A 15,176-nucleotide genomic window follows, 5' to 3' on the forward strand; every position below is an offset into this window, starting at 1 on the left:
TTCGGACTGAAATTCAAATTCAAATCAAATTTTACATTGAACTCCAGTCGAAGTCTAACATATTGCTGAAATCAAAAACTGTGTGCGTTATTAGAGTACTGTTTCAAAATAATGCTGTTTTTGTTAAGCCAAAAGGTGATTTAAAGAGTCATTGTAATTATTTGTTGAAGAATTTTATTTTGTTTGTTCACTTTGCCACACTGGAATCGAAAAAAAAAAAAAAAAAAAAAATCGGAAGTTTTAGATTCGATCGATTCAAAATTTATCAATTCGAACGTTTTGAATTGAAAAACCTGTAAATTCGAAGAAATGTCTAAAAATTCCAAATACGAATTGAACGAATCAACCAAATTTAACAAAACTAAATACCCAGATTTCCGAATCGAAACAATTTTTTTTTGTCACGCTCATGTCTAGACTCTACACGTGATGCAGCCGTGATGCTTTGCCTTATGGCAAAAATGAAAGTGCATGCCACACTCGGTGGGCGGTACCTCTGCCGAATCAAACCAAATGGGACCGCGCTGCAACCGGCCTGCAACTGTGTGCACTTTAGGGTTTTCAGGGCTATAATAGGCGGTGAGAAGGTGACATCATCCTTACCGCCTAAAAATATTTGTGGCGATATGTTTCTATCGTCAGATTTCCTTCATTTTTTTTTTTGTACCCCAAAAAATCAAGAAAGCTTTCTAAAGCTTCACACACATCACATCATTGGTGTGAAGGAGAGATTTTGATCTCATACCTGCGTTGGAATTCAATTCTTCGTTCTCCGACTCGGTTCCATTCTGACTGCCGTTTCCGTGAAGACTGTTCATCGCCATCAGCTTCATCTTCTGCAGCTTCATCGCTTCCGCCATGGCAGCCGCCGTGAGACCTGAAACATCAAATAAATGTATCCCTTATTATACAAGCCGAGGACTGCCAAACCAACCACCATTCTATGCACCCCCCCAATACATAGGGACTTTAAGGGCAACTCAAATATAGAAATAAAAGGTAAAATATTAAGTTTTATTCATATCCATAAATAAAAATTTGGTGCATTCATCACCATGGAACAACATTTCCAATACGTCTTAAAACAGGACTATTGGCAGAGCTAGATGTGGTGTAGATATTCTCTTTGCACTATTCCCGACGTGTTTCAGGAACCATAAAAAAAATCCTTTCTTCAGGATCATTCTATATAGAAGATCATAACATGCAAAACGCAAACATGCAGCCCGTACCAAGCGTGTCATGAATAAAATCGTGCCAGAAATTCTGTATACGCCAGAGTGGTTCCTCTCAAAAGGTGTCCCCTTCCTGGTGATAAGGAGACCCCGGATGCTCCTCACAAGGATCCAAAAAAATTGGTGACCCCAAACTCACAACCAGTATTAGCAGTAGATGTCAGAAATGTGTGTAGAAGCTCCAGATTGCTGAAAAAAATTTCCAGCGGTCGGCAGAGGAGAATGGATGGTTTCTCATTGGTGGAGGAGATGGAGATCACGGCCAAAGTCCAGCCTGAGCAGCAGTCGACTTTGGCCGGTGATTTCCATCTGCTCCACCGTTCAGGGAGAGGACATTAGAGTGTAAGCTCCTCTGGTGCAGAGATTGATGTGACTAAGTGTTCTCTGTACAGCACTGCGGTATATATCAGTGCTATATAAACATGTATAATAATAGTGTGTAACTGTGGGGGGACAGAGTGTAAGCTCCTCTGGTACACACACTATTATGATTATACATTTATATAGCTGTGACATATACCGCAGTGCTGTATAGAGAACACTGAGTCAGTCCCATCACTCTCTGCACCAGAGGAGCTTCTCCACCAGGTGGTGCTGTTCTGCAGGGTGCTGTTGGCTCACTCTGCTGTGATGTCTGCTGAGAGAAGCAGCAAGCAGGCTTTTCCCAGGCAAGCATGGACCATCTTGGGGAAGACGAAGGTGGAGGCTCTCCAGAGGCACTGAAGCCTACTCCATGTGCTCAAGCTGCAATGGATTCTGGGCCTGTTCCTATGCAAGAGGAGTCCTTACAAGTCCTCCAGGATAAAGCGGTGAAAAGACTTTGCCACATTGCTAAGGAGGAACAGAAATGTTCTGTCTTGAAAGAAGATCTCAGGAAAAATAAATCACTGCATAGTAAGTCTGGAAACAGTAATAGGGAAGTAGCCAAGCTGAAGTCTCTGGAAGAGGCAGCGAAAAAGCAGAAGCTGGTCGCCTCTCTGAAGGAGAGCAGCGGTATGTTCAGAGAAAAGTGTGGGCACGAGGAGAGATTGCAACAGATGAAGGAAAGTGCCTGTGCCAGTACCAGCCAGAGGGTGGATGCCAGAGCAACGGCATCAGTATGGATGGGGGTAAGGAAGTGGCTTCACATAGTGGCTCCAGTACTACCCCTGTCTCGGGATCTGTTGCACCGGAGTCAGTATCTGCCCCCTTCTCTCCCAAGCGGCCTGGGTCATCCCAGGAGGAGGTTGAGGAAAATGGGGGATTGCTGCAGACAATTACAGAAATGGAATCTCCCTTGAGTGGCACCAACTCATCAGATGAAGATCATGGGAAAGCAGGAAGAGATGGCATGTATCCAGACAGAGAAGTTTCTGCTGACTGTGAGGAGCCCCACATGGACACTAACAGTGCAGAGCATGAATGTTGTTTGAATTGTTTTTTATTAAAAAAAAATTAACATTTAAAAAAAACTTACATACTTTGCAAAACAATTTGCAGACCATTCATGATAATACTAGAATAATAGAGCATGAATGTTGCATGAACATTGAAACTGCAGAGCAGGGGAGCCGTATGAATGCTGAACAGAAGACTTTACTTGATGATGGGACTGCTGGTAACTGTGGTATTTCTGGGACTATGGTGAGCGGTACTGTTGTGCTGGAGGGGAGGAGGGGGGATCAAGGGGTGGGTAATTTACCAAGCCAGATTTCAGAGGTTTCTATGCAACCAGTTAATGTGTCATCTGTCCCAGTTAGGAATTATGCCAAGGCTGTGTCAAGACAAATTCACGCTGCTGGTGGTAGAAGAGAGCCAGTTGTGCGACTTTCACAATGCACCTTCCATTAAATGCAGGAATGTGGTACAGCACAGGTGGGAAGGAGGAGGTATTCCACCTATCAGGAGGGAGGTTGTGGATAAGATCCTATCCATGGGATTTAAGGTGGAGGATATTTATGTTCTCATCAGTCCGGCTTGTTCTTTTGAATATGATTTGTCATTTGTGTGTCCAGAATCCCTGGATCTGTTTTGGAAGCAATTTGAGCATGTATATGGGGGCCAGCCGGACTGGAAGGGGCTTGTCCCCAAAGTTGTCTTGCATCAGCCCTTGATTAAGAATGTGACTATCCTGACAAGAAATCAGTCTATACCCCCCCCTCCCCCGAGGATTGATGGGATAGGTTGAGGGGGTTTGGTGAAACATTGTGTCCCCCTAAAAAAGATTGTAGAGGAATCTGGACAGGTAGGTGGTCAGTGTCAATGAGGTTGAGTGTGTGTGGGAATGTGGTCCAGCATTTTCCCTCTGCCTTTATTGGTAGAGATAGGATTACTGTCTTCTACCCTGGTCAACCTAAGCTGTGCCATAAATGTGGAGTCAATCGAAATTTCTCTCTCTAACTGTCCAGAACAGAAGTGCTCTTTGTGCCGGGAACTGGGGCATCTGGCGAGGGACTGTAACAACATTAAATGTAACCTATGTGATAAGGTTGGTCACCCTTATAGCCGGTGCCCTGGAGCTTTCAACAATAGGTCAGAGCTGGTGGAGGAATTCTTCCGTCTGGATAGAGAAGAGTCTGGGTTGGCGGAGGTTGTTCCAGGGGATCCTAGTGTCTCTGTCCCGTCAGAATCTGTGTCTGTGAGTCCCTCTGTGGTGTCAGTGTCCCCCAAATCTGTGGTCTCCCAGTCAGTGTCAGAAAGTGTGGTTGTCAAGTCTGTGTCTGCATCTATTGTTTCTCCTAGTGTAGCGAAGGCAGTGGAGGGTGCTGGACCAGAATGTATGGTGGTACCGACACCTCCTCCTTGGCGTGGCAGAAGTGTGGCTGGAGGTCGTCAGACACCTAGGGTTGGAGTGAGGGATGGATTGATGCTCGGGGGTGGGGGGGTGGGAAGGGAATGAGACTGGCTGGTGCAGAATGCCAGGTGAATGATGTGGAAGTCGAGGGGAGGGGTTAATGGAGGGGGGGGGGGTTTGTAAATGCATCCTGATGGCGATTAAATCTCAAAAGGTTTCTTAGCCTGGATTGTGTTTAAGTTGGGGTTCGGGGTTTGTAGTCTCTTTTTTATTTTCATTAAAATATGTTTCTTTCGGGAAATGTTTTTCTTTACTTGCTGATGTAAGCACGCTTGTTTTTGTATAGTTGTTTATTTTTGTGTAAATATCATTTTATTAATAAGCTATATGTTTGTATGATTTTTTAACATAAAAAAAATCTACACTCTAATGCCCTTCCTCTTCCCCCAGAACTGTTGTTAGCGCTTTGATATAAAGCCGTGTTTACCTCTCTCGGATTGGAGTTGATTTGTAAAATCCGCTCCGGAGAAAACAAAAGTGACAGCAGAGTGGAACAATAAGCGATGGAACAATGCTACAATAGATCTAATTGATTGTACCGTCCCGTCTTGCGCTATTACTGTGAAAGCCTCGCTGTCAAAACTGCAAACAGCTAAATTAACAGACGGAGAATGGAGCTCTGCAATTAATCTAATGAAATGGTGACTCGCTGAACTGACGCATTTTGATATTAGAACAAAACACTTAATTACATTTACAGTCAACACATTGCAACTAATAACAGTCTGAATTAAAATAATTGAAACGGAGCCCATCCGGAAACATTGATTCAATGCGCGCAGCGAGGAGAAGGGGCCCCGGGTATTAGATAGGGCCGGAGTTAGGGGTCACTTGTGATTGGCTAAACAAAAAAGTGATGAGACATCTGGGGAGGACGGCGAGCATAAGAGGGTCTCTGAAAATACAATTATGTGTTTACTTAATGATATCATTTCATGATTTCTGTTTATCTATTAGAAAATAAAACCAGCAATGTACTAAGGACTGAGGAATTTCTATAATGCGGATGACTGCATCTAATAATGTGTAGTATGACCACATGCATTAAACAATGTTGAAGCAAATTGTACAGAGAATTAAAGAGCCCCCAGAAAACAAAAATGTCACACATTGCAGCTTTCCAGTCCTTTAGGAGGTGATGGCTGCATTTGTTTTCTCTTCAACATTGTCACCCTATGCTGCTGGCTCATCTCCACATCATAGGAGGAATGTGTTCAGCAGTCCATAGAGAAGGGCAGGGTATTAGCACTGCTTGAGGTAATACAGTAGGGAGCAGAGGAAGATTTGTGCCTTGCAGTTTTTGGTGGGATAAGCAGTTTATTTTTTTCTGCTTTTCTTGTGACAGTGCTGGATACTGTTTGTGGTATAATGGTGCTGAAGAATGCTTGTCCTATGATGCCGCTTCTCCTGAAACAGTTCTGGAGATTGCTATTCATATGTTAGTGCTGGAAGCATGTCCCATGACGGTGCTGGATAGTGCTCATCCCACGACAGTGCTGGATAGTGCTACTCCCACAACGGTGCTCGATAGTACTCGTCCCACGACGGTGCTCGATAGTACTTGTCCCACGACGGTGCTCGATAGTACTCGTTCCACGATGGTGCTGCATAGTGCTCCTCCCACGACGGTGCAGAATAGTGCTCCTTCCACGGTGGGATAATGCTTGTCCTGTGATACTGCTTCTCCTGAAACAGTTCTGGAGATTGCTATTCATATGTTAGTGCTGGAAGCTCATCCCATGACGGTGCTGGATAGTGCTCGTCCCATGACGGTGCTGGATAGTGCTCGTCCCATGACGGTGCTGGATAGTGCTCGTCTCATGACGGTATTGAATAGTGCTCCTTCCACAACGGTGCTGGATAGTGCTCCTCCCATGACGTTTCTGGATAGTGCTCATCCCACAATGGTGCTGGATAGTGCTCATCCCACAATGGTGCTGGATAGTGCTCCTCCCATGACGGTTCTGGATAGTGCTCTTCCAACGACGGTGCTGGATAGTGCTCCTCCCACGATGGTGCTCGATAGTACTCGTTCCACAATGGTGCTGCATAGTGCTCCTCCCACGACGGTGCAGAATAGTGCTTGTCTCATGAAGGTACTGAATAGTGCTCCTTCCACAATGGTGCTGGATAGTGCTCCTCCCATGACGGTTCTGGATAGTGCTCATCCCACGATGGTGCTGGATAGTGCTCCTCCCACGACGGTGCTGGATAGTGCTCCTCCCACGACGGTGCTCGATAGTACTCGTCCTATGACGGTGCTCGATAGTACTCGTCCCACGACGGTGCTCGATAGTACTCGTCCCACAATAGTGCTCCATAGTGCTTCTCCCACGATGGTGCTCCATAGTGCTTCTCCCACGATGGTGCAGAATAGTGCTTCTCCCACGATGGTGCAGAATAGTGCTCCTCCCACGACGGTGCTGGATAGTGCTCCTCTCACGACGGTGCTGGATAGTGCTCCTCCCACGACAGTGCTGAATAGTGCTCCTCCCATGACGGTGCTGGATAATGCTCGTCCCACGACGTTGCTGGATAGTGCTCGTCCCACGATGGTGGTGGGTAGTGCTCCTCCCACAATGGTGCTGGGTAGTGCTCCTCCCATGATGTGCTGGGTAGTGCTCCTCCCACAACGGTGCTGGATAGTGCTCGTCCCACAATGTTGCTGGATAGTGCTCGTCCCACAACGTTGCTGGATAGTACTCATCCCACGATGATGCTGCATAGTGCTCCTCCCACGATGGTGCAAAATAGTGCTCCTCCCACGACGGTGCTGGATAGTGCTCGCCCCACGATGGTGCTGCATAGTGCTTCTCCCACGATGGTGCAGAATAGTGCTCCTCCCACGATGGTGCTGGATAGTGCTCCTCCCATGACGGTGCTGGATAGTGCTCGTCCCACAATGTTGCTGGATAGTGCTCGTCCCACAACGTTGTTGGATAGTACTCATCCCACGATGGTGCTGCATAGTGCTCCTCCCACGATGGTGCAAAATAGTGCTCCTCCCACAACGATGCTGGATAGTGCTCCTCTCACGACGGTGCTGGATAGTGCTCCTCCCACGACAGTGCTGAATAGTGCTCCTCCCATGACGGTGCTGGATAATGCTCGTCCCACGACGTTGCTGGATAGTGCTCGTCCCACGATGGTGCTGGGTAGTGCTCCTCCCACGATGGTGCTGGGTAGTGCTCCTCCCACGATGTGCTGGGTAGTGCTCCTCCCATGACAGAGCTGGGTAGTGCTGCTCCCACAACGGTGCTGGATAGTGCTCCTCCCACAACGGTGCTCGTAAGTGCTCCTATGATGACGGTGCTGGGTAGTGCTCCTAAAGCGATGGTACAGGGAAGTGCTCCTCCCATGATGGTGCTGGATAGTGCTCATCCTACAATGGTGCTGGATAGTGCTCATCCCACAACAGTGCTCAATAGTGCACCACCCACAAAGATGCTCGATAGTGCTCATCCCACTACGGTGCTGGATAGCACTCGTTCCACAACACGGTGGTGCTGGATAGCGCTTGTCCTACTACGGTGCTGGGTAGTGTTTCTCCTGTGACAGTTCTGGAGACTGCTAGCCATATGCCTTTGCTATCGGCTTGTCCTGTGACAGTTTCGGAGACTGCTAATCAGATGGCTCTGCAGGTGGCTTGTCTTGTGACAGTGCTGAATAGTGCTTGCCCTGCGACTTTGCTGGATAGTGCTTGCCCTGTGGAAGTGCTTGATAGTGCTCACCCTGTGGAAGTGTTGGATAGTGCTTGCCCTGTGACAGTGCTGGATAGTGCTTGCCCTGTGAAAGTGCTTCATAGTGCGCACCCTGTGTAAGTGCTGGATAGTGTTTGCCCTGTGACAGTGCTGGATAGTGCTTGCCCTGTGACAGTGCTGGATAGTGTTTGCCCTGTGACAGTGCTGGATAGTGCTTGCCCTGTGGAAGTGCTGGATAGTTCTTGCCCTGTGAAAGTGCTGGATAGTGCTTGCCCTATGAAAGTGTTGGATAGTGCTTGCCCTATGACAGTGCTAGATACTTCTTATTCTGTAAAGCTTTGCCAGCTGCTTGTCCCATTGGAAGTACAGACTGTGCCTGTGGCAGACGGGCCTGTGATGGACTCCGGACACCCCTGACTGGGTATCTCTGCCAAGAAGCGGCTTCCTAAGCTCTGGAACACGAGACCAGTGAATCTGGCTATAGTTACCGCAAGAACTAGGCAACATCAGTTTTGGAATAAACCAGAATAAGAACCGTTTATTTGAACAAGAATACAGAATATATACACCACAGGAGGAAATCCCCCCTCTTGATCATATTACCCTAACAATGCAACCTGCACATAGGAATATAATTACAACAACTGACATAGACTATAAACATTACATTAATTAGACACCTGGATTAATCAGATGTCTCAATGCAGGTCAGACTTGTCAGCTCCAAGCTTAGAAGGTACAATACAAATTAACATAAGTATAAACACAGAACACTTTCAGACAACAGCAGGAGACCCCAGTAGCAAACTGTCCGGCTCGTACATTGAACAGAGGCCAATGTGACCAGCTCTTTTAATTAACATGTATAGTTAAGAATCAAACAAACCAGGAATAGTCTTTATATATTTCCTGGGAGATACTGTGGATAAATATTACTGTTCCGTTTGAAGTAAACCAAACCACATTCTCAGTGTCACCCTGTGCTTCTAATAGACACAGGGTGATTTAGACATTAGAGGGCCATGGGGATCTGAAACAAGGGTTTCCCAACCTCTCCAAGGGAAGCTAGGTTCCACAGGCCCCCCAACCAAAGCGACTCCCGTCACAAGGCCAATTTGCAGGAATCCTGGCGTGCATGCCATGGCCCCGGAAAAAGTGAGATAGCCAAAGCTTCGTGCTGAAATAAAACTTCACAAAAGGTCTTCCCAGGCCAATTCCCTAACAAACATATTTTTCATTCCAACCACAAAAAACAAAAGAAAACAAAAAAAAACTCCATTCTTCTGTTCTTCAGCTTTGTCCAATTTTTAAACAAGCCTATTTACTCACAAAATGATGAAAGTACTTAGAAGCACAATGTCGTAATTATCTATGACATTTTTTATTTATTTTTTTGCAGATTGCCCCTTTTTACAGAAAAAAATGCAAGGTTAAGATCAAAAGGAAACTTTAATAGATGTTCGACTGGGGTCACAGTCCTCAGAACTGGAATGCAGGAGATGAAAGACGAACGATGGATTCAGCTTTTGATCTCGGCCAAATCCATTTGGCATTGTTTAGGTTTTGTATTTAATACTTTGCTTCTACGTGATATCATGACTAACATGAATTGGCTCCATGCTTTTCTTTATATTCACTTTAATAGCTCTGTAATCTGTACACAGACCTGTGATTCCCAGGTTTCCAGTGTTTAGACAGAGGCTTGGTTATGGCAGGTCGCCAGATAAATTCCACGCATGGACCAAACTTTTGCTGATAATGAGATGTCATTTACCGGATGTTTTTTTGTAATAACAGCCGCCCCAATTCAAAATGCGTACTTCAGTTTTGGGTGGTTCCTGGCAATTTAAAACACATTCTCATAATGTTCTAGTGCTGGGATCCCCCCGCCGGCATTCACAGTTCCACTCAACTGTGACAACTAAAAGCTAAGTCTTCACCTTCAACAACTGGATTCTCCATAATGTAGAACAAGGGTCTCCAAACTTTTCAAACAAAGAGCCAGTTCGCTGTCCTTCAGGGTTTAGGGGGGGCAGAATGTGGCCAATGACAGTAGAAAATGTCTTGGGCCCAGCATCAGTCAGAGTAAATATGGCCTCAGAGTTGGTAGTCAGTAGGCAGAGGAGTAATGCCCCATCCCTGGTATCAGCGAGAAGAATAGTGCCCCATCCCTGGTATCAGTGGAAGGAAGAGTGCCCCATCATTGGTATCAGTGAGAAATACTGCCCAATCATTGGTATAACTGGGAGTAATAGTGCCCCATCATTGGTATCAATGGGAATAATAGTGCCCCATCATTGGTATCAGTGGGAGGAATAGTGCCCCATCAATAGTATCAGTGGGAGGAATAGTGGCCCATCATTGGATTCAGTGGGAGGAATAATGTCCCATCATTGGTGTCAGTGGGAGGAATAGTGCCCCATCATTGGTGTCAGTGGGATGAATAGTGCCCCATCATTGGTATTAGTGGGAGGAATAGTGCCCCATCATTGGTATCAGTGGGAGGAATAGTGCCCCATCATTAGTATCAGTAGGAGGAATAGTGCCCCATCATTGGTATCAGTGGGAGGAATAGTGCCCCATCATTGTTATAAGTGGGAGGAATAGAGCCCCATCATTGGTATTAGTGGGAGGAATAGTGCCCCATCATTGGTATCAGTGGGAGGAATAGTGCCCCATCATTGGTATCAGTGGGAGGAATAGTGCCCCATCATTGGTATCAGTGGGAGGAATAGTGCCCCATCATTGGTATCAGTGGGAGGAATAGTGCCCCATCATTGGCATTAGTGGGAGGAATAGTGCCCTATCATTGGCATTAGTGGGAGGAATAGTGCCCCATCATTGGTATTAGTGGGGTCAATAGTGCCCCATCATTGGTAATAGTGGGAGGAATAGTGCCCCATCATTGGTATCAGTAGGAGGAATAGGTTGGACTTGATGAACTTGTGTCTTTTTTCAACTTCACCTATGTAATAGAGCACCATCATTGGTATCAGTTAGACTAGAGTATGACCGGGGATTTCATTAGTACATTTACTTTTCAGGACGCAATAAACCATCTTCAGTGACAACTACATGTCAGATAGAAAAGCAGCTCAGGTTATACGCATATCTCTAATGCACTGGGTGGCCTCACTAACCAATAGGATGCACAGAGGACAAGCTGGACTTTTATAGGAAATGCCAACATTTATATAAAATGTCGGCTACTTACATCTCAGCAGCTACTGACCACTTTAATATCTGGTGCCAACTGATCGTAACCCCTGCAGATCTAGCCTTCACTCAGGGGCGTAACTATAGGGGGTGCAGCAGTCACGACCGCAACTGGGCCCTACATATGGCCGGCAGCAGCATAGGCAGCTAGGGGTACCAGTGCACCATGCACACGGGTGGTGGAGGTGGAGGGTGACTAGCAGAGCTCCATGCTCGACTATCGCACTGGCTGCTCTTTAGTTGTTCATTCCCTGCATGACCTGTGTCCTCGGCCGGCTCCTCAGAGTACCCCTCTCCTGCTCCATGCATTGCCGCTCAGTCCGATGTCTGTTCTCCCCAGCCAGAGTCCCGGCCCACACTGCACTGCATACTTCTCCCGGGTAAACAAACTTTAAGCACACAGATGCAGTGCAGCCCTATGAGAGCTCCCCAGAGGACACTGCAGGCTTGTCTGCCAGCCCCCCTCCTCCCCGTCATACACAGATGATGAAAGGTCTTTCTGGGAGATATGCTGATCACCCGTCCAGCACACTGGATGGAGCCCAGGCCAACATGGATGAGTGCGCGGCCTGCAGCTTGGTCATGGTGAGTGAGAGGACCCCATCCTTCACACACCATTACTTACCCCTCCATCTCCCCCTGGGGACAGGGGCCCCTTCTCCCGTGGGGACAGGGACCCCCATCTTCCCTGGGGACAGGGACCCCTTCTCACCTGGGGGCAGTAACTTCATCTGCCCTGGAGAAAAGGACCTCATCTCTTCTGGGGACAGGGACCCCATCCTGCCTAGGGACAGTCCCCCAATGGGGCACCTAAAAATAAAAAATAAAATAATAAAAAAAACTACTGATGCCAGTGATGGAACTACAGGGCTCACAAAGGTCATACCTGTGACCACGCCCTGGAGTTCCACTGCCGGACTCGGAGGGAAGGGCCCTGGCTTGGGTTCAGGGGGGCCCTTCATGGTTTCTTGCATCAGGGCCCTGAAGGTTCTAGTTACGCCACTGCCTTCACTCTATTCTTATCTGAAATTACTCAGAAGTTTACCTTATGCCAATTTTGGACCTGAAGTAATGATTTCTTAAAGAGCTGTCATGCTGGGGCTCAGGTTTCAGGGGGCCCCTGGGTTTCTATAGCTCCTATAGTTCTCTGGACTCAGACCCAATGTATTCTTCAGTCCCCTGTATTCATAGATAGGGTTTTCAAGACCTTGTGTTGAGGGTTTCTGAAGGCAAAGCTGAGGGGGTTGTGGGGCACCTTTGACCCAGAGATAAGGGTTTCTTGAGTAATCCTGAACTCATAGCTTGGGGTTTTCTACATGCATTTAGTGCTGAGGGTTTCTGGAGTTCCCTGGACCCAGGGCTAAGGGTTCCTTGAAACCTTTGGACCCTTATGCCGCGTACACATGACCGGACTTTCCGGCAGACTAGGTCCAAGGGGATCAGTCCGTCGGAAAATCCAATCATGTGTGGGCTAATCCGATCATTTTTTTGTTATAAAAATCAGACAGACCTAGAAATAGAACATGTTTCAAATCTGTCCGAAGGACTCAATCCCTATCGGGAAAACCGTTCGTCTGTGTGCTGGTCCAACGGACCAAATATGACACAAGGGAAGCTATTGGCTACTTGCTATTGAACTTCCTTTTTTAGTCCGGTCTTACGTCATCACGTTCAAAACAAACGGACTTTTGAACAGACTTAGTCCGTTTGTGTGTGGCCAAGCCCCTTCATTCGGAACTCAGCTGAAATGTCCATTGGGAAGACCTTTGGACCTAGTCTGACGGAAAGTCTGGTCATGTGTACGCGACATTAGGGTTTCTAGAGCCCTCTGGAACAAAGGGCTTATGAAGCACCACTGACTCAGCTGAGTGATTCTGAACCATTAGGGACCTGCAGCAAAGTGTTCATTGAAACCCCTGGATCCTTAAATTAGGGTTTCTGAACCAAGTGCTGAGGGTTTCTAAAGTCTCCTGGAACAAAGGGATTCTACAGTCCCCTAGATTCAGAGCTATGCTGGACCTGAAGCTAAGAGTTTTCAGATGCTACTGGAGATGAGTGTTTCTAGAGCTGGAGCTAAGGGTTTCTGGAGCACCCTGAACCCACAGATACGTTTGTTTTTTTCTTTGAGACACCTGGACCCTTATATATTAGGGTTTTATGTACCCAGTGCTGAGGGTTTCTGGAGACCCCCTAGGTCCCCAGCTAAGAGTTTCTTGAGATCCTTGGAACCTACCTTAGGGTTTCTGGACCCAGCGCTGAGTGTTTCTAGAGCTCCCCACAAGAAAGATTTCTGAGCATCCTGGATTTTAAATCCATATGGACCCAAAGTTAAGATTTTCAGAACCCAACTGGAGATTACTGCTTCTAAAGTCCACTGACTCAGACAGGAATGTCTCTGGAGCCCCTCCCAGACCCAGACCCAAATATTATGGTTTCTGGAGCCCCCTGCCCTAGAGATGAGGGTTTATGGAGCCCCCGACCCAAAGATGAGGGTTTATGGAGCCCCTTGTACTCAACTACTGAAGCTACTTCTGAGCTGGCTAACAAAGTCCTTGTTTAGGCTTCATAGCCTCAACACTAAGTGCAGTTGTGGACCTTGTGTTAAAGTGGGAGTAAACCCTGTTTCAAAAAACACTGCATGCCGGAAATGCTAACTTTCACATTGGTTGTGCTCTCAACCAAACTTTCAAACCATCCAATGGCTGGTGTCATAACTGATCACATGTTCAGCATTATGGCAGTTGAAGAATCATTAGAGGCCAAGATGGCAGCTTCCTTAACTGAAAACGATAGAAGGGTTTACTTCCGCTTTAAGGGTTTCTAAAGTCTCCTGGAATGAGGGGATTTTACAGCCCCTTGAACTCAGAGATAAGGTATTCTGAACCCTTCTGAACCTGAAACTATTGCCACGTACACACGATCGGAATTTTGGTTGGAAAAAGCTCTGATGGTTTTCCTGACGGAATTCCGAGGGGATTTCGCGCAAGCTGTCTTGCATACACACGGTCACACCAAATTCCGACCGCCAAGAATGCAGTGACGTACAACACGTACGACGGGACTAGAAAAAGGAAGTTCAATACCCAGTAGCCAATAGCTTTTATCTCCTAGTAGAATCTAAGCATGCGTGATTTTTTGCGCGTCGGAATCGCATACACACGATCGGAATTTGCGATAGCAAGTTTTTCCGTCGGGAAAATTGAGAACATGCTCTCAAATTTTTGGTGGCGAGAATTCTGCCAGCTAAATTCAAATGGAGCCTACACACGGTCGCATTTTTTCCGATGAAAAGCTCTCATCGGTCTTTTTGCTGGCCAAAATTCCGAACGGGATAGAGTTTTCATATGAGACATATGTTTCTAGAGCTGGGGGTTTCTGGAGCTACCTCAACCCACAGATAAGGGTTTTTTTTTTTCTTTAAGACACCTGCATCCTTATATTAGGGTTTCTGTATCTAGTGCTGCTGGTTTCTGGAGATTCCTGGAACCTAGCTTAGGGTGCTGAGTGTTTATAGAGCTCCCTGCAATAAAGGGATTCCCGAGCACCCTGGATTTTAACCCATCTGGACCCAAAGTAGAAATGTTCTGCATCCTACTGAAAATTAATGCTTCTGGAACCCACCAGTTCAGAGAGGAGTATCTCTGGAGCCCTCCCAGGCCCAGATATTATGGTTGCTGGAGCCCCTTGGCCCAAAGATTAGGGTTTATGGAGCCCCCTGGAGCTTGTACTCAACTATTGGAGCCAGTTCAGCGCTGGCTAACACGGTTCTTGTTTAGGCTTTATGGCCTTACAACTGAGTGGAGGCTGTAAAAACGGATATTAACAACCTCTTCCTATGCGAGTTCAATTTACTGGGTTACAGTAAATGAAGTCATTTCAGCCGCACACACAGAGACATCAGCTGTGACAGCAATCTGCTCAAACTGTGTAAGAACCAGTTCCGTTATGTTGGCTTTATTGAGGCCTAATTTAGAGCTTTATGTGTTTTCAGTAAATACATTTCTTATCGGCTCAAAAGAGATAGCCGGTCCCCTAAACCGAGACAAACTGCTGCTTCCTACAGACGATTAAATGGAAGTGGATCACCTGCCACAGCTGTAAGAGCCATTAGTTGTGCTGGAAACCGTAGGGTGATCCCCTGCTCTTCTTCAGCAAAACCTAAGCAACCATTTTCTGATATTCTATAGAGGT

General features: G+C 46.7%; 1 protein-coding gene across 6 annotated transcripts in view; it reads right to left on the reverse strand.

The window, feature by feature from the left end:
- DACH2 (dachshund family transcription factor 2) overlaps positions 1 to 15,176 on the reverse strand; it is a 669,978-nt gene that overhangs the window by 291,706 nt on the left and 363,096 nt on the right. For all 6 annotated transcript variants that reach the window (XM_077485215.1, XM_077485223.1, XM_077485208.1 and 3 more), the window contains one exon: positions 746 to 877. In XM_077485215.1, coding sequence (XP_077341341.1) covers positions 746 to 877 — 132 coding nt within the window. The remainder of the gene's footprint in view (positions 1 to 745; positions 878 to 15,176) is intronic.

This window comes from Lithobates pipiens, unplaced genomic scaffold (assembly GCF_037356315.1).
Source record: "Lithobates pipiens isolate NorthernLeopardFrog02 unplaced genomic scaffold, aLitPip1_a1.2 Scaffold_1, whole genome shotgun sequence".
Lineage (NCBI taxonomy): Eukaryota > Metazoa > Chordata > Amphibia > Anura > Ranidae > Lithobates > Lithobates pipiens.